At 52.4% G+C, this 22,639-nt stretch overlaps 1 protein-coding gene across 8 annotated transcripts in view; it reads left to right on the top strand.

The window, feature by feature from the left end:
* TRAK1 (trafficking kinesin protein 1) overlaps positions 1–22,639 on the top strand; it is a 103,023-nt gene that overhangs the window by 57,197 nt on the left and 23,187 nt on the right. For all 8 annotated transcript variants that reach the window (XM_066245301.1, XM_066245298.1, XM_066245297.1 and 5 more), the window contains 8 exons: positions 8,210–8,286; positions 11,548–11,664; positions 14,962–15,062; positions 15,945–16,053; positions 17,725–17,803; positions 18,781–18,911; positions 19,540–19,614; positions 20,111–20,248. In XM_066245301.1, the coding sequence (XP_066101398.1) occupies positions 8,236–8,286; positions 11,548–11,664; positions 14,962–15,062; positions 15,945–16,053; positions 17,725–17,803; positions 18,781–18,911; positions 19,540–19,614; positions 20,111–20,248 (801 nt within the window). In that variant the 5' untranslated portion in view covers positions 8,210–8,235. The remainder of the gene's footprint in view (positions 1–8,209; positions 8,287–11,547; positions 11,665–14,961; positions 15,063–15,944; positions 16,054–17,724; positions 17,804–18,780; positions 18,912–19,539; positions 19,615–20,110; positions 20,249–22,639) is intronic.

The following is a 22,639-nucleotide window of genomic DNA, read 5'->3' as shown; positions in this document are numbered from 1 at the left end:
ACTACCCTCAGCTCTGTTCCAAAGGTCTCTTTGCTGATGTGTTTACTGCATGGGTCCAGCCTGGGGTTTTGTTGTTAGTCTCCATGGCGACCCTTGCAGTGAATCAGTTGCTCAGGCGGTTCTCTTAATGGGGTGCTGGTACCAGCGACGCCCCAGGGCTGGCCATGGGTAAAGCTCACCCATGGCGGGTATATTCTGGGTCTCCTTGCTGCTCTGCCGGCTTGTGGAGCCCGACCCCTGAGCCCTCCTGCATTCCCGGTCTTCTTGTCTCTGAAACTCCTCAGCAGCACCTCTCACCTGGACTTCCTGCTCCCTCCTCTGAATTATGCTAATTTATGCATGTTTCACCTTCTCCACTAGGTCAGGAATTTTTTGAGGGTAAGATTCACTTAGTTACTCTGCAGTTAAGGAAATGAGCTTAGGAGTCAAAGAGATCCAGCCCTTCCCTAATAGCTCCGTGACCTTGGGGCACTTTCTTCAGGCCTGAAAAGGTGGACAATAGTCATTCTTTCCTCTTGGGACAAATGCAAACACTAGAGGAGGTGGCAGGCACCCATAACTGAGCAGAGTGCCAGGCACAGGGTGGGTCCGTCAGAAATGAGCCCTTCAGTTATCACTACAGGCCCTCATTAACGTTCCTGGTGATGAATGGCCACCATCGATCAACCCTGAGTGTTCCCGTCTAGGGTGTGGCCAGTGATTACAGCGTCCAACAGACCAAGTTCAAGTTCATGGTCCTGCCTGACCTTGGACAAGCCATTTTGCCCTGTCTCCCGGTCTGCTGTGTTCAGAGGGGTTCATGTTTTGTATCATGGGGTTGTTCCGAGTTGTAAGTGAAGTGTAGTATTTGTAAAGTGCCGAGGCGTAGCAGTTGGCATGTTGTAGATACTCAGGAGTCATCTCACTCCTCCTACCCGGCTTCTTCAGGTGAGCCAGTAAAGCGCTCACCCGGAAATTTCAGTGAACGATGCTGACGAGCAGGAAGACACAGCCCCGGCTGTGCTGTCAGGGTCACTTGGCGTGGGACGCCTCTCTCCCGCCTCCCAGCCCAGCATCCCAGAGCACAGTCCGGGCACCACGCAGGCCAGGCGCTGGCGAGGGCCGGGCAGCTGCTCTTTGAAGTGGGCTGGCCCCTGCCTGCTACCTTGTGCTAAACCGGCACCTCTCACCTGAGAGGGGTGGCACCTTTCACCTGATAGGGGTGGCACCTCTCACCTGAGAGGGGTGGCACCTTTCACCTGATAGGGGTGGCAGCCGCTGCCTGCTGGCTTCTGGCTTCAGAGCACAGCTGCTTATCAGCTGACGCCTCTCTTGTGAATGCAGCTTCTTTCTCGGGGTGCCTCCTCCTCTCTCTGCCACACTGGCTGTGAGGCTGCCCCCTCCGCTTTGCTTCTCAGGGCTCTCCAGGACACCTGCTTATCTCGGGGTGATAAGATTTACACCAGGGCTTTTATGTTCTCACCCCTCCCTGGGGCGCTGATTAGAAGGGAGCCTTTCCTTACAAAGACTGGTCAGGGAGTAAAACAAAACTTTCCCCTTTTTTTGAGTATCATGATGATGCCGTTGGGCCCTAAATAAGACTCAGATGTCATTATGTGACTTGCACCACCCCGGTGGGAAGGGATGTGGGACATTTGTAAGATTTTGGTTCGTTGTGGCTATCACCATTTTTAGTGGACCCTCACCCTATTTCTGTACCACGTCAAGAGCTCTATCAAACTAGTTTGTATATATATATTAATATATATTTATATATAGTTTATATATATGTATAGTTTATATATATAGTTTACATATATATAGTTGATATATATATGTATATATTTTTTTAATGTGTGTCTTATGTGTCCTAGTAGTCACTTAGGTTATTGAGTCAAGTCTAAATTATTTTGTAGATATCGAAGGACTATAGCTGAGCGAGGGACTTGACTAAACCTCCAAACCAGGGGTCCCCAAACTTTTTACACGGGGGGCCAGTTCACTGTCCCTCAGACCGTTGGAGGGCCGCCACATACAGTGCTCCTCTCACTGACCACCAATGAAAGAGGTGCCCCTTCCTGAAGTGCGAGGGGGGTGTGTGGATAAATGGCCTCAGGGGGCCGCATGCGGCCAGTGGGCCATAGTTTGGGGACCCCTGCTCCAAACAGTGGCCCTAAGTGGGGAGAAGGGTCAGAGAGTGTCGTGCTGGGAAGAAAGTTCAAAGCCAAACTCTTCTCTGAAACCGAGGAGAGCTGGCCCTTGGTTTGCTTACAGATCTGTCATGAAATTGTTCTGCCATCTGAGCAAAATTTCATGCCAGTTATCTTTTTCTTTTTTTTTTCTGTATTTTTCTGTAGCTGGAAACGGGGAGAGACAGTCAGACAGACTCCCGCATGTGCCCGACCGGGATCCACCCGGCACGCCCACCAAGGGGCGATGCTCTGCCCACCAGGGGGCGATGCTCTGCCCCTCCGGGGCGTCGCTCTGCCTCGACCAGAGCCACTCTAGCGCCTGGGGCAGAGGCCAAGGAGCCATCTCCAGCGCCCGGGCCATCTTTGCTCCAATGGAGCCTTGGCTGCGGGAGGGGAAGAGAGAGACAGAGAGGAAGGAGGGGGGGGTGGAGAAGCAAATGGGCGCTTCTCCTGTGTGCCCTGGCCGAGAATTGAACCCGGATCCCCCACACACCAGGCTGACGCTCTATCACTGAGCCAACCGGCCAGGGCCACATGCCAGTTATCTAAGGAAAAAGAGTCTAACCTCTGTGGGGCAGACTGGTCCACTTACGTGCCCTTCATCGGTGCTGGCTTTTACATGGGTGAGTTACTCTTCCTAAACCATCTCGCTGTCTGGGAGCACCATCGAGGACGGCTCTGTCGGGGCTGAGATGATGAAGGAGTGTTTTTGCTCCGTCATGTAACGGGGAAGTGGTTGGAATATGAGGGATGTAGTCGAGGGGGATGGCTGATTTGCATGTTATTTGATAACTTAAAATATTGTATAATTTACATACTGTAAATGTCACCCATGGAAAGTGGACAAGTTAATGATTTTTAGTAAATTCGTGAATTGTGCCACCATCACCATAATTCACTTTTAGAACATTTGTATCCCCCTCTCCCCGTGAGACCTCGCCTGCCTGTTTACGGTTCATCCCGTGCCCGCCCCCAGTCCCAGGCAGCCCCTGACCCGCGTTCTATCTCTGATTTGCCTGGCCTGGCTGCTTCATAAGGGTGGAATCATGCCACCGACGGTCTTTCGTGTGCGGCTTCCGAGCGGCAGGATCCTGAGGTTCGTCCCGTCGAAGCCTTTGTCGATCCTTCATCCTTTTTTTTGTGAACAGCATTCCATGGTGTGGCCGTGCCGCATCTTGTGTCTTCACTCACCACCCGAGGGTCGTCTGGGTTGTGTCCACTTTCTGGCTCTCATGGGTGGTGCTGCTGTAAACATTCGTGCGCAGGTCTTTGTGCGGACATGTGTTTTTACCTCTCCAGGGGAGACGCCCAGGAGATGTTTGGAGCCCTGTGTGACCTTAGGCACGTCATCTAACTTCTCAGAGCCAAGAGGCTCCCTGGCTCAGGTGTGGGGGTGCACGTCTCACCCGCCAGCACTGCGTTCTGGCTGCAGTGAGGGGGAGTCGCTGCTGTGCTGTTGGGTCAAAACACCCGTTAGAAGATTTCCCTTCAAAAGTGTTGTGCTGCCCTGGCCGGTTGGCTCAGTGGTAGAGCGTCGGCCTGGCGTGCAGAAGTCTCGGGTTCGATTCCTGGCCAGGGCACACAGGAGAAGCGCCCATTTGCTTTTTCCCCCCTCCCCCCCGCCTTCCTCTCTGTCTCTCTCTTCCCCTCCCGCAGCCGAGGCTCCATTGGAGCAAAGATGGCCTGGGCGCTGGGGATGGCTCCTTGGCCTCTGCCCCAGGCGCTAGAGTGGCTCTGGTCGCAACAGAGTGATGCCCCGGAGGGGCAGAGCATCGCCCCCTGGTGGGCAGAGCGTCGCCCCTGGTGGGCGTGCCGGGTGGATCCCGGTCGGGCACATGCGGGAGTCTGTCTGTCTCTCCCCGTTTCCAGCTTCAGAAAAATACAAAAAAAAAAAAAAAGTGTGCCAGATTGGCCCAGGCTCCGTGTCTGCTAGGTGTCTTCCCAGGGAAGGCTGTCTGTCAGGGGCACGGGTTTTATCATAGTGGACAGAAGGGGTGAGACTTGGAGAGGGGGTCAGCTCCATGAAGGTGCCATCTTCCTGCTGGGCCATGGCGGGGGAGGAACAGGGACTCCCCAGGGGGAGAAGTGGGAGAACGTCCCCACGGAAGGAAACGGCAGCTCCCGCGGTGCCAGGCCAGACACCCGAGAGTGGCACCATTGGCTGCGGATGAGCTGTGGTGGAAAACGGGCACTGGTGCCAGGTGAGGAGGCGAGACAGGCCGCCTGGGGGCGGGGCACGGGTGCTCCCTGTGTCTTAGGTGTGGAGGCCGCCGCTTGGAGGCAGTGGCAGAGCTGGTGAAGGTTTCTAAGCAGAGCATTGACACATTCCAATCAAATGCGTGGGGACGAACCTTTCAGGGACATCCTTTCTGTAATGCCTGGAAACAGGGCATCGGGGGCGACTCATTTAGAATTTATGGGAAGCTTTTCAGCTCTGGCTCTCAGGTTGTGAACCTTCCACCCCTTGTCTCTTGAACAGGGCAGATAGTTTTTATTTGCTTTACTTCTTTTTTCCCTGGGCAGCAGAGGACTCGGTCCTTTGAGGGCACGGTGAGCAGTAGCAGGTCCTCAGGCACAGTACAGGTTTCCACGCAGAGGCCTTTGGTGGCTGCTGTGACAAAGGGGGCGCTCTGATGCTCTCCTACCGACCAGCTGGCTGGAGAGTGCGTCTTTTTGTTTTTGTTTGTTTTTTTTTTAGTGAGAGGAGGGGAGATAGAGGGACAGTCTCCTGCATGTACCCCGACCAGGATCCAATAGGCAACCCCCGTCTGGGGCTGATGCTCAAATCAGTCAAGCCATCCTTAGCACCCAGGGCCAACACTCAGACCAACTGAGCTATCCTCAGCACCTGGGGCCCACGCTCGAACCAGTTGGAGGACCCGTGTCTTATCTACTCTCTGTTTTAGAACATGGTGGCTGCCTAGCTTGGAAACTAACTCCTGTCCGCGGTGTCGGAATCTTCACTCGATTTCTTGTGACCTCGAGTTGATGAACTATTTACAGCAATTTGAGCTGGACTCCATCTCTTTTAAATTCAGTTTGGGTTCAAACCGGCCCTTATAAACCCCCCCATGCCTTTTCCAACCTGGCAGCCCTGACAGCGGGGAGGGGAAGGGAGCAGCCTGAGGCCGTGCTGTCCCCTGCAGCGGGCATGAGGGTTCCCGCCACCCAGTGCCAGGTGGGGGAGAGGCAGGGAGGAGGAGGAGCCCCTCTCCTGGTTCCCAGGGCTCTGTGTTGGTTGGGTTTCAGATTTGGAACCAGATTTTAGGTCACCTTCTTAAGCTAGAAAATCATTCCAACAGATCGGATTTCTCTGCGCTCCTTCCCCGGGATGATCTCTGCTTGCCTCGATCAAATATTTAGAGACCTATTGCATTTCACTTGCAGCTTGTCATTAGTAACGCTCCTGAGTTTCGCATAGTAATCCACTTCTGTTCCCGCATGCCTTGCGAGGGCTGTTACTGAATGTGGGTCATTGCCAAGGCCGAGTTCCCTAGAATCTTAGTTAAGAAGAATTACTACGAAGTTATTATTGAGCCCCACGGTGGCAGGTTTTAAAAGAAATGTAGGCCGTTGGCCCTAAATCCATTCGCATTCACTTCCTCCTCCACTGAACAAAACCCGTGCTAACCTTCTTGGTGTTTGTTGGACTGCAAATCACTTCCTTGCCATTGATTTAAAGTAAAACTACCTTGAGTTTTCCAGCGGGCTAAAGTCTTGCTTTAATTGCACAAGCTTTTTCTCCAATGGAAGGGAGAACAGAGACACACAGTCCTTAAAGTGACCTGCACACAGCCTCTTAGAGTACAGTAAATTGTACATGTAATGAAATATCGCTTTGTGTGTGTGTGTGTGTGTGTATGTTTTTACTGGTTCAAGATTCATATGCTTCACACTTCATAAAGGCTAGTAGTCAAAATGTCAGAGTTTGGAGTAAGGAGAGGTTTATTGATCAAGAAGGCTTCAGCTCATGAAGATGGGAGTTGCCTTAAAGCTTCTGCAAATCCATCTTAAAGAGAGCCCAGAATTCAGGCTTCTTTTATGTCAAGGGAAGGGAGATGGGCGGGGCTAGAGCTGTGTGACACCTAGGTGCCTCGGCACCAACAGGGATCCAAGGAGGAGTGCGAAATCTCTAAAACTCTGGGTTCCCTGGTCCACTGAGCCCTGCTGATCTGAGTCTGGTCTTGAGGCTCCTGCAAATCTCAGCCAGAAACTCAAGCCTCCAGCAGAATTCTTCTAGTAATTAGCACATCTGTAGCAGGCCTTCTCCCCTGAAGGCCGTGGGAGAAGTGCAGGCTAGACCGAAGGTAGAGTCAGACAGAGGCCTGTCACTCTGTTAAATGTGTCACGGTGGAAGTTGAGGTCTTTTGGGTGTGGATTAGAAAACTCTTATCACCCTAGTTTTCGTGGTATGGAAACTGGCTGCATAGCCTTAGAATTTAGGCCATTTGGGGAGGGAGGAAGGGAGGACTGTGTCACTATGAAATTACCAGCTAAGACTGTCATCTAATAATTACACCAATAGCTGCTTTCTCAAGGATCCTGCTCTGTCCACGTGGCTGGTCTCCGTGGCGAGTGAAATCTAGATCCAGTTGGTCTTGCTGATCGTTTTTGGGTGCTGTGCTGCTGACCCGTTTCAGTTTGCTGACTTTGTCTGAGGCCGGGTCCCCGTCCACTCTAGGGCCTTGCTGCCAGCGCCACCTCAAAGTGTTACACATACGATGTCAAAGGTTTGCAGGGGTTAGAGGTCATTCCCACCCCTCACCCTCTCAGAGCTTTGGGCTCGTCGCTGGACCTGGGAAATGAAACCAGGGGTTGCTGAGTGCTGTGTGGGTTGAACTTGGCAAAGCCCATGACCCTTTGTGCCTAATACACGGGTACAGTTTGGAAGCCGCTTTCTTAGATGGGTCATTTGTTTGGCAGGTTTGTGGCATTGGTGATTTCATTGTCATTTTTAAAAAATTAAATTTGTTGGGGTAACATTGGTTAATGACGTTATATAAATGCCAGGCGTGCAACTTTATAATACACCGTCTGTATTATGTCCCATTGTGTGCTGACCGCCCAGTCTCGTCTCCTTCTGTCACCATGTGTCTGAGTCCCTTCACCCTCTTTGTCCTCCGCCCCCTCCCTCCCCCTCTGGTAACCACCATTCTGGTGTCTGTATCTGTGAGTTTATCTGTTCATTTGTTGCTTTTCATTTTATATTTTGCATAAGAGTGAAGTCGTATAGACCTTGTCCTTTTCTGTCTGACTTATTTCACTTACTATGATACTCTGAAGGTCATCCATGTTGGCACAAATGGAAAGTACTTACATCTTTTTTTTATGGCCGAGTAGTATTCCGCTGTAAATGTGCACCACATCTTCTTTATCCACTCATCTGTCGAAGGATGCTTAGGTTGTTTCTGCACTTTAGCTACTGTAAATAATGCTGCAGTGAACATATGCATACACATATCTTTACAAATGAGGCTTTTCAAATTAGGGGGGGGGTAGATACCCAGAAGAGGGATTGGTAAGTTACATGGTAGCTTTTAGTCTTAATTAATTAATTAATTTATTTATTTATTGTGACAGAAACAGATAGAGGGACAGATAGGGCCAGACAGGAAAGGAGAAAGATGAGAAGCATTAATTATTAGTTGCAACACCTTAAGTCGTTCATTGATTGCTTTCTCATATGTGCTTTGACTGGGGGGCTACAGCAGAACAAGTGACCCCTTGCTCGAGCCATGGACCTTGGGCTCAGGCCAGCAACCTTGGGCTTCAAGCCAGCAACCTTCGGGCTCAAGTCAGTGGCCATGGGGGTCATGTCTGTGATCCCACGCTCAAGCCAGCGACCCCACGGTCAAGCTGGTGAGCCCGTGCTCAAGCCGAATGAGCCTGCGCTCAAGCCAGCAACCTCAGGGTTTCGAACCTGGGTCCTCTGCGTCCCAGTCTGACCCTGGAACGCGCACCCGCACTCCTTTTGTTCTACACCCCCGACCACACTTGTTACTCCTTGTCTGAGTCATTGTCCTTTTTATTTCTCACAGTTTTATGTGCTGAAAGAGTTGGCCAGATGACTAAGACATATAATGACATTGATGCTGTTACTCGGCTTCTTGAGGAGGTAAGTGTTTCCGGGGAAGGGGAAAGGTCACTTGTAATTGACGGAATATAATTTACAAAGATTGAAACAGTGTTTTTCAACTGCTGGTCCGTGGACTGGTGTCGGTTCTGCCAGAAATTTCGTGAAAGAATTAACCATCTGGATGTTGCATATTTAGTTTGGAGAATATAGCTAGTTAGTTGATTGACAGTGGAATGTTTTTACTTTAGAAACACAGACCGGGTAATGTTTTTTTATGGGATGCCGCCTCTGTGAGTGCCCACTGCCCACGTTCTTGGCTCTGGCGGAGTTTGAGATGGCCGTGCTCGGGTGACATCGGCTCTGGCCCGACCAGACCAGCGAGGCTCTCTTCCAAAGGAGCCTGGGGCTCCAGCCCTTTATGCAGATGCTGGTTAAAAATAGTTCACGTTCCCCCAGCTAATTTCTTAAACATGCCTCAATGTATAAAGAGTATGCCATTGTTTTTTTAAAATAATTGAGTCACTGAAAAGAATACTTGTGGGCCCGTTCATCAGGTGGCTCTGTGTTGTGCCACATTGGTTTTATTTTTAGTGGCTTCCCGTGGCCGAGGTGGGTGTGTATCTCTGTGCTTTGTATCGACCATTCTTCTCATCCTGATAAGAGTGGTATCTGAGTCACTCTCTTTGGAAGAGGCGGGTTTCCTGGTTAAAGTCTAAAGAGCCCCGTCTGAGTCACTCATGGCCTTTCTTTAGAAGCGGTGGGTGTCCTGGTTACATCCAACTGGCCCAGGCATGTGACAGTTGCCCGGTGCTTTTCTTGGCGTTGGTTCTGTTTCCTCCCATCGAGATCATTTGCTTTGGTTCGCGGGCCTGCCGCATGCAGGTGGGGCTGGGGGGGGGGGGGGGACTTGCACAGGGTGCTGAGGCAAGGCCGGTGTGGAGAGTTTGCCTCTGGGTTTGAGGGGAGGAGGACTCAGCAGCTCGCTCTGGCTTGCTGCTGTTGGGAATTCTGTAACTTGCCTCCCCGCCAGTTACAGAGAGGGTTGTTCTGAGGGCCCCTTAGTCACCACGCCTTTTACCCAAAAACAGATGAATGAGATGAGTTAGCTGCTGAGTGTGGGAGGCAGTTCATTGGATGAAGGGGCCGAGGCATAAGTCACAGTCTTTTTAAACAAAGCGTATCTGGGAAGAGGGTGTGAGCAGGATCAGAATGAGCTCCACCTGGCCGCCTTCCCCAGGGACTAAAAAAAACCGTCTTTCAAGACCTTATTTCCAGCGGCCTTAGTTACTTATTTGTCGTCTTTCATGCTCACTGTAGTTGAAGCCCGTGGTCATTTCCTGGCTGTGCTCCTGTATTCAGAAGTAAACTTTTATCAGCTGTTGGCTGGTTGTAAGAAACGGGAGCTTTCTCGTTCTTGTAATTCTCCAAGAGAAACCCAACTGGCCTGTCTGTCCCCTTAGTAAAAAAAAAAAAACCCAGGGACACTGTGATAACATTTTGGTTTAGTTTTCTTTCCATTTCATCCATAAACATTTTTACTACAGTGCCCTGCCCTTTCTTCCCCCTGCCCCCAGTAGAGAGTTTTCTTTAGGTTCCTATGAAGATTAGATTTTTGGTGTAAAGCAGGTGACAGCTTGGCAGCAATGGGGCAGGGAGGGGTGAGGTTGGGAGTGTAAAGGGGAGGGGCAGGGGCGTGGCCATCAAACTCCCCGCCCACTTACTCTTCTCTGGGGCTCAGTGCGCTGTGGGTAAACCTTCAGCATCCTGCCCCTGCTCTGACATCGCTGTCCCCCGCCGGTCTTCATCATGATCATTTTTTGCTTCTTTTGTCTGCAGTGGAATGTGTGTACAAAATGTGGCTAAGCGTAGCGAATGTCTGTGCAGATGGGAACTCAGCGGCTTGGAGGTGTGAGGGAGGCTCAGACTTTTCCTCCACCCTCAGGGGTCTTCTGGCCAGCCTAATCATCAGACAGACGCGAGAAAGATTGGTGCAGAAAGGCTAACGTCCAGTGTTGTGTATACTCAAGAATGTCTTAAATTGGCAGTCCGGTAGTCATCAGCCTGGCAGTCATAATATCTGCTTCTGTGTTATCCTTGTGAACAGTCCTGTGGGACACAAGGCCGCCCTGGACTCAGTCCAAAGGTTATTGTGCCGGTTTAACACCTTCCAAGGTTCGAGACAGAAGACGAGCCCTCCGGGATGCCAGCTCCGGCTCCGCTTTAAAGTGGCTCCGTCTATGTTATTTTTCTTAACGACATGCTCCCGTTCGTCTGCTTTTTATACCAGCTAAACAGAATGATTAGTATAGGCCTCTTAAATAATGGGGTTTTCCAGAGCTCCCCCTCCCCTTGCCAACCCCCGCCTGAAAGTGAGCGAGTTGAATCTAACCATAGTGACAAACAGCCCCTCTGGCGGTATCAGGAGGTCTGTATTTGGTGGTGGCGACTGCCCCCCGCTGTCTCCACTGTCAGGGGACATCTGCCCTCCCATGAAGGCAGCTGAACCTTTACACGCCACTGGAGGTTGTCCTCGGTGCCCCGCTCTGCTCTAAGTGATGCCGTCAGCTGGCGGAACAGAAAATCCCGCGTCTTGAACACGTCTTTGACTCAGAAGTAGGGCCATTTGAGGCATGATCTCTCCAGTTTGAAAGCTTTTTTTTTTTTAAATAAAGTCCCCCCCCCCACCATTAAGTAAAGAAAACATGTTATTGTACTGTATTCCAGAGTAACTCGAAACATTTTTGTTTCACATGAGGCAAATGCAAGGAACTCGGTCAGTTCCAGCTTGACCTGTTGTGCTGAAGAGGCTGCCTCCCTGTGTCAGTTCTTGGCTGTATGGGAGGAGCAGTGTGGAATTCCTGGCTTCGTCCCTTCGCCCAGGCAGTGGTCACTGAGTGGTTGCATGTGCTGGTCCCTGGGAATACGATAGCCAGCCCTCGGGTCTTCCCGGAGGGTCCCGTCGTTAAGTGACTGCACAAATCCCAAAAGCAGGTGCAGAGAGATGTTTTTGGAAGCAGGGTTTTCCCGTTGGAACGAAGACTTGTTTTCATCACACGTTAAGGTTCCCTTGCATCGTTTGAGGTCTGTGTGGCTCCTGCCCGTGACGTGGGCAGAGTGTGCATCTCTTTGAATGGGTATCCAGTGCTGGTGAGTGGGTGGTGAATTATTAATCCCTTTGTTATTTCTAAATGCCCTGTTTTCCTCCGCGGGCACTGAGCTCCGTCGGCTCCTGTGGGAAAGCCTGAATTTGTGTTTTTTATTTTTTTTTTTAAATCTCCTCTCTCCCTCTGCCTTTTGTAGAAAGAGCGAGATTTGGAGTTGGCTGCTCGGATTGGCCAGTCGTTGTTGAAGAAGAACAAGACCCTCACCGAGAGGAACGAGCTGCTGGAGGAGCAGGTGGAGCACATCAGGGAGGAGGTGAGAAGCGGGCGCGGAGAGCGCTCCGGGCGAGAGCGGAGATGATGTGACGGGGTCCCACTCGCAAAGGCCCTCGCGAGGGCTCGCCTGAGGCCTGGGCACAGAACGCCGCCTTCCCGCAGCTCCTGTCCACCGTGTCTCCTTCCCACAGTGGGGACAGGGTCGCCCGCAGCGGGGACAGACCGCTCTGAGTGGGTAGGTGCGCACTGCCGTCCCGTGGCAGGCGTGGCTGTGCTGGACCAGACACCGTCCCTTTCCTCCCAGAGTCCAGATCACCGCCTGGGCTGGGGAGGAGACTCAGGGCGTGGCAAAGCACAGCAGGCAGGTGACACCACAGTGACAGGGGCTCCCGCGTCGGGGTGGGCAGGCCGGAGAAGGAGCCCTCTCCGGAGGCCAGCCCATGCTCCAGAGCGAGGCAGAGGCTGGGCAGTCATCAGTATAATTTTGAGTTGGTAAATACAGAAATACAGCCTGTTGTTTTCATGATAGATACCCCATTATTGTCATGGTACAACTCTTTTTTATTATTTTTTTTTTTTTTTATTTATTCATTTTTAGAGAGGGAGAGAGAGAGACAGAGAGGGAGAGAGAGGAGAGAGAGACAGGGAGAGAGAAGGGGGGAGGAGCTGGAAGCATCAACTCCCATATGTGCCTTGACCAGGCAAGCCCAGGGTTTCGAACCGGCGACCTCAGCATTTCCAGGTCGACGCTTTACCCACTGCGCCACCACAGGTCAGGCATGGTACAACTCTTGGCTGTTGGGTATCGTGATGGGGGTGTGTGTGTGTGAAAGTTGTAAGCTTATCTTAAGGGGTTGAGGTTTTGGAGACACACGACACTGATTTTCTAGAAGGGCTGGGGTGTGGGCAGGAGGGGGAAGATCCTGTGATGTCCAACTGGTTTCTAGACCAAAGATGAGAGGCTCAGAGCCAGGTCCTACTTTGTAACTTCTTTCCATCCCATTCTAACAAGTGATTGAGTAATCGGTTAATAACATTATATAAATTTCAGGTGTGCAACTTTGTAATCCACTCAACTACTACGTGCTCCCCACCCAAAGTCTCCTCTCCTTCTGTCACCATGTGTCAGCGCCCCTTTGCCTTCCTGTCCCCCCCGCCCCACCTCCCCTCCGGTGACCGCCATTCTGCTGTCTGAATCTGTGAGTTTGTCACAAACAGTGAGCGCTGTCACCGGATTTCCTTCTCTCCCTCATTCTGTATCAGAAACTGTCTTAGTGGGAGGGGACGCCCTTATTCGTGCCCCTAGGATGTATTCAAACTTTCCCCCCCCCCCCCGGAAAGCAGTTCCCAGCTGTGGTTGTCTGGGTTTAATAGTAGCGTCAATGTGATGAAGCAGAGTTGCTACTACTGTACATGAAAAGTTTTAATGCCGGACTTTCTTTAAAAGATGACAAGGTCGTATGTGCCCGAGTTCTCGAGAGGTTGAGTTGTCCCCTGCCTTCCCTGCCCGCTTTCTCTCAGGTACGAAAGCATGCCAGGTCCGCTGAGCCCCTTCCAGCCCCCTCTGAGCAGGGGACATGCCACCGGGAACCAGTTCACGGTCACCCGTTGTCCCTCACAGGCTGATTCTCCATGTGACTGTCCCTGCTTGGGGCTTCCCCACCTCACAGAAAGGGCGCCCTGCTCTCTGGTGTGGAAATGCCTTTTCTCCCCCTTGGAAAAGCTGTGACTTTGGAAACTCTGTGTTCCCCTTTGGAACATCATTAAATCCTCAGCCTGAGTGTTGAAGCAAGAGCCCGTGTACTCGTAAAATGGGCTTCTCTGTGGGTGTCCTATGGCACTGGTCCCCAACCCCTGGGCCGTGGACCGGTATCGGTCCGTGGGCCATTTGGTACTGGTCCGCAGAGAAAGAATAAATAACTTACATTATTTCCATTTTATTTATATTTAAGTCTGAACGATGTGTTATTTTAAAAAAATGACCAGATTCCCTCTGTTACATCTGTCTAAGACTCACTCTTGATGCTTGTCTCGGTCACATGATACATTTATCTGTCCCACCCTAACGGCCGGTCCGTGAAAATATTTTCTGACATTAAACCAGTCCGTGCCCAAAAAAGGTTGGGGACACTGTCGTACGGTACTCAGTGTGTTGTTTGGAGAGTTGGACTAAACCATAGACCCCAAGTCAAATTAGAAACAGGAAAGAATTAAACCAGAAGGGCAGCTCCCGCTTATAGCACTGGTTCCTCGTTCGTTCACACTGAACAATGAAAAGGCAAGTGGAGAATTTAATGCCCAGGTTTATTTGTTTTAAGCCCGAGGTATCCATATGATCTCACTTGTATGTGGAATCTAATGAACACATTAAACCGACCAACACAATAGAAACAGAGACATGGACACATGGAACAGACAGACATCTGTCAGAAGGGAGGGGACTTGGGGGACAGGATAACAGAAGGTGAAGGGAGTAAGCTAAGAAGAAAGCCATATGTATAACACATAGACACAAACAACAGTGGGGTGACAGCCATAGGGAAAGGGGGGTGGGGCGCACATGAAGGCGGGCAAAGTGGGGGAAACAGGGACAAAAGAGACTTTGCTTGGGGCGATGGGCACACGATGCCACGTGCAGGTGATGTTCCGTTGAGTTGCACACATGAAACCCGAATCCCAATAAATTCAGTGGGGAAAAGCCCCACCTTAGATAGAAGTCAGGATGACTTGCAGAACTGTCCTAGTAGTAGTTGCTCTGGCCAGTTCCTGAGAGTCGCTTCTTTTCTTCCTGTGTCTGAGACTCCTGTCTGGCCAGGCGTGGCGAGGAGCCCTGTGCGGTGCAGCGGGCCCAGGGTGGGACTGTGCCGTTTCCAGGTGTCAGAGTGAGGGTCCACACCCTGCTTGGAGCCGCCCGCCCAGAGCTGGCACCCCCCAGGGCCCTGGTCCCAGGTGGAATCTGGTTTTGGCAGAAGCCAATGGCCTCCTCTTTCATTTGGGTAGCATGGTCCATTTCTCTGGTCATTTGCCCATACACTATCTTGCACCCCCAAACATCATTCTAGAACCTTCTAGTCCCCTCTCTCACTTCTTCTCTGTATCAAAGTACATAAAATTACAAATTGAGGCAGAGGAATTTTTGCCAAAAGGGAATCCATTGTATTTTCCTTAAATGAGATGAGATTGCTTTTTTTGAATGGCGCAAAATCAATGACAAGTCTTCGCTTTTAATGAGGAATTTTAAAAATATTGTCACTGAGCAGTGAGTGTTTGCGCCCTAGCGGGACGCCGCCGTCACCTTTGGGACGTGAATGACGGGCTCCTGGCTGTGTCTGTGCAGGTGTCTCAGCTCCGGCACGAGCTGTCCATGAAGGATGAGCTACTTCAGTTCTACACCAGCGCCGCAGAGGAGAGCGAGCCTGAGTCCGTGTGCTCCACCCCGTAAGTCCCCGGGGGTGCGTGTCCAGGGGCCAGAACCCAGGCTGGCTGCTGTCCCTGTCCTTGGAGATGCCTAGGCAGGGTCGCCTTCGCCAGCCACGCAGACCAGCTGCCCCCGGCCTCCTGCAGAGCGGGCATCTCCGAGCGCCCTGCATGGACTGACTTCACTGTTCCAGTGGGATGAGGAAGGACGGGCTCTTTGTTTTCCTCTTACTGGGTCTCCTCGCTCATTTGTGAGATTAGAGGGATTTGGCCTGGTGTGTTCATGGGTAACAGGGTGGGCTCTGCTGGCAGAGGAGCCGCAGGGCCCTGAGGTGCTGGGGTGGGGCAGAGCCTTAGGGACAGGAGATGTGGCAGCTTCTCTGAGAGTCAGCAGAGCCTCGTGTTAGCAGCATGAACTCTAGAGGGTGACGGCCTGAGTTCAGTTCTGGAACTTACCAGCTGTGTGCTCTGGGCTAAGTGACTTAATCCCTCTGTGCTTGTTTCCTCATTTGTAAAAGGGAGATAATAACAGCACTGAGTTCATAGGGCTACGAGCATTAAATTGAGCTAAGCCATGTATTTTTAAACAGTTGTTGGCACACAGACGCGCATTATAAACATTAAACTCCCAGGCATTCCGGGATTGTGTAGGCTTCGAATAGAGCTGATTCCCCCTGAGTTGTGAGGCGATGTGACGACTGCAAATTGAGGACGGGGGTTGGGACGTGAGTCGGAGGTGTGAGCAAGCCTGTGTGTCGGCAGATGCTGCTGTCCGGGGTGTCACTGTCACGCCTGCGTGTTTCAGGACCGTCCTGGAGACAGTCCTTTGGGCTTCCCCGTGGAGTACCAGGTGGTGGGAGGAACGTGTCTCTCCCTAGAAAGTGACTGTCCTTTCTCCCCCAGGCTGAAAAGGAATGAGTCATCCTCCTCGGTCCAGAATTACTTTCACCTGGATTCCCTTCAAAAGAAGCTGAAGGACCTTGAGGAGGAGAACGTTGTACTTCGGTCCGAGGTGAGGGGCGCTCTCTGCTCTCGTCCCCTCTGGAAGGGTGGTGGCCCTGTTCACCTGCAGCCACGGTTACAGCGCCCTTCTCGAAGGGGGCACTCTGGAAGAACCACCTGAACCTTGGCTCATTTATGTGCTGGGTGTGGCCTCCCAGCACACACGGTCCGGACTGGGCGGCACACACGGTCCTGGTGAACGAGGCAGCGTGTGGACGGGCAGGGGAGGCAGCCCCCTCCTCCTCCTCACAGTTAGGGTCAAAGCTCCCACACTGGGGTCTTTCTCTGGTGTTCTTCAGCTCTGACAGACATGACTTGGAGGCCTAGTGTGAAGTTCTCACTTCCGTGACCCGAAACAGCTCCCAAGGAAATAGTGCCGGAAACTTGAAGATACATTTCTTAGACAGTTAAACAAGGGTGAACAGAGGCTTGGGAACCCTGCCTTTGGGTTCCTCTGATCGACTAGTCTTTGTGCCAGGTCCTTTGCCTGCATTATTTTTTGCAAGACCCTGGGACTCCAAAGCCCACATTCTCTCCCTGTCACCCGCTGTCCCTATCCAGAAACACTGATGCGTGCAGATTGAGTACGTGTTGTCTGAAGCATCAGTGCATTGGTGTGCTCCAGCCAGAGGTACGGTACAGCCCTGTTTACTGGGAGCCCGAATCTCAAGCTTGGGCTGATTCCCACCTGAGCTGGCCCAGGGCTCCCTGAAGCCCCTCCCAGAGGGCGGACCACCTGTCACCTTGAGCTTGCCCACACTTGGGAAAGAACCTCACGTCTGGGCTTAACGGGACACTCTTCGGCACGAGGCCAGGGCCATGCTGTCTTAGACCTCACCTCTTCCAGCCCCTCATTTACTGAACTTCTGCTGCCAGCCAGAGGCTGAGCTGAGACTAGAGCCCAGCGCTCCTTATTCGGAGTCTGGTGCTGCCCCTCGTAGCGTCTGCCCCAGCTAAGTGCTCTAGTCCTGGGCACACAGCGATGGTCCCTCTGTCAGAGGCTTCACCTAAAAAAAGCCAGGAAATCCGATCCCAGCCAGAGTCTTTCAGGAGGGTAGGGTCTCTCTGGGGCCAGGGCCTGAGCTCTCAGAGACAACCTTCCGTCTCACTGGGGCCTTCAGATCTGTCTTCCCAGCTCTTTAGCCAGGAGCAAGCTATACAGAGTCCTGGAATAGCTCCCGGGTCTCTGAATTTTAATGCTTTCATATTGTACCTTGTTTTTGCTCAGTTGAATGCACCAGGTTTAACTCCAATTCAGAGTCACATAAAATAGTGCCCGACACATAGGAGGTGAATGTGTTAGCCATTCTGCTTGCAGTTATCCATAGAATGCCCGCAGTAGGCAAAGCTGTGTCCCTAGGCACTGTTTGGGTCACAAACGGGTTCAGACTATAGGCCAGACAGACATACATAAATAGACAGATTGGACACAAGGCACATGGCTTGGTGCAGCGCCCTCTAGTGGTACATGTTTCAGCTCTGAGAATCCGAAGATTCCTTCACTAAGCAGGGGACTCAGACTGCCTTTCTGTATTTGAGGGTGCGATGGGTGATGACAGGTAGGGAGATGTGGAAGAGTGACTTTCCAGACCCAGATTAGCCCTTGCTCCGTGCCCCGGCCTTGGCTGCCCCACTGGCCCAGATGTGAATATGGGGCTTCTGACCAGAACCTTGTCCACAGGCCTGCCAGCTAAAGACGGAGACCATCACCTACGAGGAGAAGGAGCAGCAGCTGGTCAATGATTGCGTGAAGGAGCTGAGTACGTGCCTGGCCCTCGCCCCGCCCCTCACCTTGCCCCGCCCCTCTTCCTTCCGCCTGCCACCGTTATGGCCGGGCAGACTCGCATCCTCTGACGGGGATAGTCTCCCTGCCTACCGGGCTCGGTACCATTTTCCTTAAAACGAGAGGTTTCCCTGTGGCAGCCCTCACCCTGACATGTGAGACCTTGGGGGCTGGGATGTCAGTCATACATCGTCTCAATGTCTTGGTGAGTTAGGCATTTCATTTTCACTTTGCTCTTCGCTGGAATACTGGAATACCTGGGAGTGGCTTAGTTAGGCGTAGCTTCGGAGTCCTTGGGCTGAAGAGGCAGAACTGCTTTCTGGTCATTTGCTTTGTGAACATTGAGGCAAGAGTTCTTTCCACCCTCTCCATTATAGGTTTACAAGGTAAGATTAGACAGAGGTAAACAGAATATTTTGAGTTCCAGCAAAATACCAAGTAAATGAAACACACCTCATGTTCAAACCTAGGAAAGTGAGTCATGGCTCTCTGAATAGGGATTGAAAACACCCAAGGGACGTGTTTCATGCACAGCAGTATCTCCCTTCCAGAGCAGGGTCAGCTGGAGTTCCCGTTAGTGACGTGGATTTGTTTGTGGGTGGGAAGTGGGTTTTGGCCCCCTGCACCTCTGGGTTGGGGCTGCACCCCTTGGCTGACTCCCAAAGCCCGCCTGAGTTCCGTGGGGGAGGCCACCTTTGTCAGAGGGCTTGGGCCCTCGCACTGAGCCTAGGAGCCACCGCTGGGGGCCAGGTTGCTTCTCCGGACAAACGGAGCCAGAAGAAGTCTCTGGGTTCCTTCTTCATAGGTCCTCTTTGCTCCCCACGCCCCACCCCACCCCTGTCTTGCCATAGAGGTGCTTTTCCTCGTACACACCACAAAGACACCATTCTCTCTTGGTCTGCATGTGGGGGTTTCTGGCTTCACCTGGTGATTGTTGGTGTGTCTCGGCCCAAGGGGACGCCAATGTGCAGATTGCCAGCATCTCCGAGGAACTGGCCAAGAAGACCGAAGATGCCGCCCGCCAGCAGGAGGAAATCACACACCTCCTGTCCCAGATCGTGGATCTGCAGAAGAAGGCGAAAGCTGTAAGGCTCTCGTTGCTCCGGCCGACACAGAGGGGCTGTTCTGAGACCGAAAGGGGGCGCCGTCCCTGGGAGACAGTGCCCTTTAGTGTCATATCTTAGGAGTGGCTGCCCCTTTGGAGAGAAAGCTTAGCCCATTCAATAGTATATTATTTATCACTGCTTTTCTCCTAAGAATAATCGTCCGGTTAACAGATGTCACTAAGAAAGGTGCCGTAGATACGGAGTTTTGGAGTGTTACGTATGAATCATCTAGTCTAGTATTTGTTTTTACACACCGCACCTGGTGTGCTTAGCAGCAGAACAGTGTCCGCTTTAAATTTAAGATGAAGCAGCCAAAAAACAATTTTGTTTTCCATGTTCGGCCTTTGCTGAAGCAGGAGTGAGAGATACTTCCGGAGAGCAGCTGGGACTGGGGGTGGGGTGGGGTGAGGTGGGGTGGCCCCTAGAGAAGGAGTATGGATGTAGGAGAGTCTGCCTTCAAAGTTACATAGAAGGTGAGAATTTCCGCCAGTATAAGATCAGAGCCACTGTAGATGTGTGGTGGGATCCGAACGGATCGGGTCATTAGAAGGGAAGGACGTACTGAGTGTTCCGAGAGAGCAGCTGACGGCCCTGTGCCCCGTTTCAGTGTGCGGTGGAAAACGAGGAGCTGGTCCAGCACCTGGGGGCTGCCAAGGATGCCCAGCGGCAGCTCACGGCCGAGGTAAGCGGCTCCCCCTCATTTCATCAGGGGCAGCTCCCTCTCCCTGACGGGCTGTGAGTCGGGTTCAACAGCTTGTACTGAATGAATGTCTTTTTCACTCCTGGGTTGATTCCGGCCGACGCTGTTAACCGGTGTGAGCGCCCGGGAGTCGGGGCTGTCCACCAGCCCAGAGCCAGGTGTGCACGGGCTCTCGATAAACGGTCCTGTAAGAGGTGGCACAGAGCGCACCATGTGAAGCAAGCCCATTCCAAGACGCCCTTGAAATGAGGGGGGTCACGATTTGCAGTCCGATGTTTTTCATCCCAGTTGCCCCTGGTTAGGAGAATTCTGAGTCTGTCACTGTGCTCCCTGTGAAAGAAAAACTGAACCTTGAGGAGCCCTAGGCTTCAGGCCGCTGGTGCTGGGGCCTCTGTGTGCGGTGCCGGTGCGGTTCCGGCTGCGCGGGTGCGTGGGCGTGTCCCCGTTGCTCAGGAGCTGCCTTCCCGGCCCCCCACAGCTGCGTGAGCTGGAGGACAAGTACGCGGAGTGCATGGAGATGCTCCATGAGGCGCAGGAGGAGCTCAAGAACCTCCGGAACAAGACCGTGCCCAGCACCACGTCCCGGCGCTACCACTCGCTCGGCCTGTTTCCCATGGTGCGTGCCGCTGCGTCCCAGCGCCCCTGTTCCTGCCCAGAGCGCAGGAGGGATGGTCCTGGGACGGGGCGGGGCTGGGGTGCAGTCTGTGTGGGTGGCCTCTCATTTTGCAGCTTGGATGTGGGTTCCGGCCAGCCGAGGGCTCCTGAGCCCAGCCCGTGGCCTCCTAGCTACGGGAGGCAGATTGGTGCTCTATTTCCCATCCCTCCAAATCTGTCGTCTTTTCTTCTCCTGCTCGGAAGAGAGAAATTTAGTAGGCACTGGGCTAGATCTAGTAGGAACCTCAGATATTTGGAAGATGTGATTTATACATTATTTTCTTCTGACCTCATGCAAGTACACTCTACTTCGGCCTCAGGAGTGCATTCCGGAATTCCTAAATTGCCCGCCTGGTCCTGCCGGCTCCTTGTGTGCTTATTACTCATTCTCCTGGTGCCTTTCGGGCACTGTGATCTGAAAAAAAATGTGTCCCTCTGTGCTAGGTGTGGCATTTTCATATGGTTCCAATTATTTCCCCGTAGTCTTCCTGTGGAGCCCTGGCCTGACTCGTTTCCTGTTTGAGCTTTAGGGAGCGTGGCTGAGGAGGGGGTTTTCCGGGAGGCTAACCCTCCCTCTAGCTGTTCGGCAGGGGCCCTGGCTGGTTGTGTCCCCGTAACACTGATGAGCTTCCTTGTTTTATCTTCTGTTAGACCAGAGCCCCGGGAGGCGAGCTCCGTGTCTCCTTGCTATTTTCTTCCTTCCCTCTCCCTGCGACTCGGCACCTAGAATTGCAGATGCTCAGTAGATACTAGATTCAGACAGTGGATGGACGGACTGAAGAACAGATTACCCAGGACTTTTATCTGGGGCTCTGTTGCCATGGCATGCTGAAATGCCAGAAGTCTCTGGAGAGAGCACTTTTGAGACACTCCCCTGGCGGAGGTCAGCGTGGCTGGCTGTGTCTATGCTGGTGGACTGCGGTCCCTTCCCAGTCTGGCTTTTCCTTGGGGCTCTCTCCCTCCACCCCACTCCTTGTGGTCTGGTCCATTTTTCCTACATCGTGGCCTCTTTTTCTTTGTTGCTTTCATACCTCCAAGTCAGGCTGGGACTCTTTCTCTTTTTCTTGCAACTTGACTGAAATCTAATGAGACCAAAAAGAAAGGCACGAAACATGTATAGCAGGGGTCCCCAAACTTTTTACACAGGGGGCCAGTTCACTGTCCCTCAGACTGTTGGGGGGCCGCCACATACAGTGCTCCTCTCACTGACCACCAGTGAAAGAGGTGCCCCTTTCCGGAAGTGCGGCGGGAGCTGTATAAATGGTTTCAGGGGGCCACATGCGGCCCGCGGGCCGTAGTTTGGGGATGCCTGATGTATAGCTCCCCAAGGAGCAGATCATATTCCAGTGATTCCAGGAATCCCAGTAAAGGTCATTCTGTCCCCCCAATTCCTTGGCCTAGAGCTGTCCACACTCGGCTCATAGACTGGCCTGGGTGGCTTTGCACACTTCTTGCCTCTGTTTCCCTCCTTCCTGGCTTCTCTTCTGGGCACGGTGGTCTCCCAGGCCCTGTGCAACCAGGATCCACTCCAGTGCAGTCCCCACTCTCAAGGGCAGTCCTGTGGTTTTCAGCTGTAAACCAGCACATGAGAAAAGCTGACTTGTAAATCCGCGGTTGGCTTTCTTCTGGAGAGATGCTCAGCTTTCATATCTGCTGAGATAAAGCCTTTGTTAGCTGTTGGCTGTAGCTGTTGGCACAGCTCTGTTTTAGAAGATGTCTATGTTTTAAGTGCATGATGCATGCATTAAAAGGATATTTCGATCAACTTAATTTAAATCCATTAAAGTTCAGTGCAATAAAGAATTCAGTTCCTCAGTCACCCTGGCCACATTTCAAGGGCTCAGTAGTCTCCGTGGCTGGTGGCACCCGTGATGGGCAGAAAGAGAACATTCTGTCATTGCAGAAAGTTTTGTTGGTTCGCACGGCTTCAGCCCCTCCCTTCAGGTTGTTCTACGTGGGTGACCTCCTCTGAGGCCGTGGTCGATGCTTTTCTGCACACGCCTGGGTCTGTCGGCATCCACCTGTGTTTGTGTGTGGGGTTATCTCTTGGGCTCTGCCTCACACAATGCGAAGTGGCGGGCGGTTCAGAACCCTGGGTGAGCTGAGCAGTGAGCGGACCCTGCGGATGGGGAGGACAGTAGCTTACGGTGGCCCACGTGGGCCACGGCACCATCTTGGATGGCTCACAGCTAGATGGTCTGGGAATTTGTTCATCCATGTCATTCTGAACACAGTGCTCTCCACCCTCGTACCTTCTCCACCTCTCCTGTGGCCACGGTTGCAGCTCCGAGGGAACATAGGACTTAACTCTCAGATCTTTAGCTGCATTAGAAGCGAAAGGGCTTTCTACTCA

The sequence above is a fragment of the Saccopteryx bilineata genome, chromosome 10 (assembly GCF_036850765.1).
Source record: "Saccopteryx bilineata isolate mSacBil1 chromosome 10, mSacBil1_pri_phased_curated, whole genome shotgun sequence".
Lineage (NCBI taxonomy): Eukaryota > Metazoa > Chordata > Mammalia > Chiroptera > Emballonuridae > Saccopteryx > Saccopteryx bilineata.
This window is presented reverse-complemented; position numbering and strand designations above follow the sequence as displayed.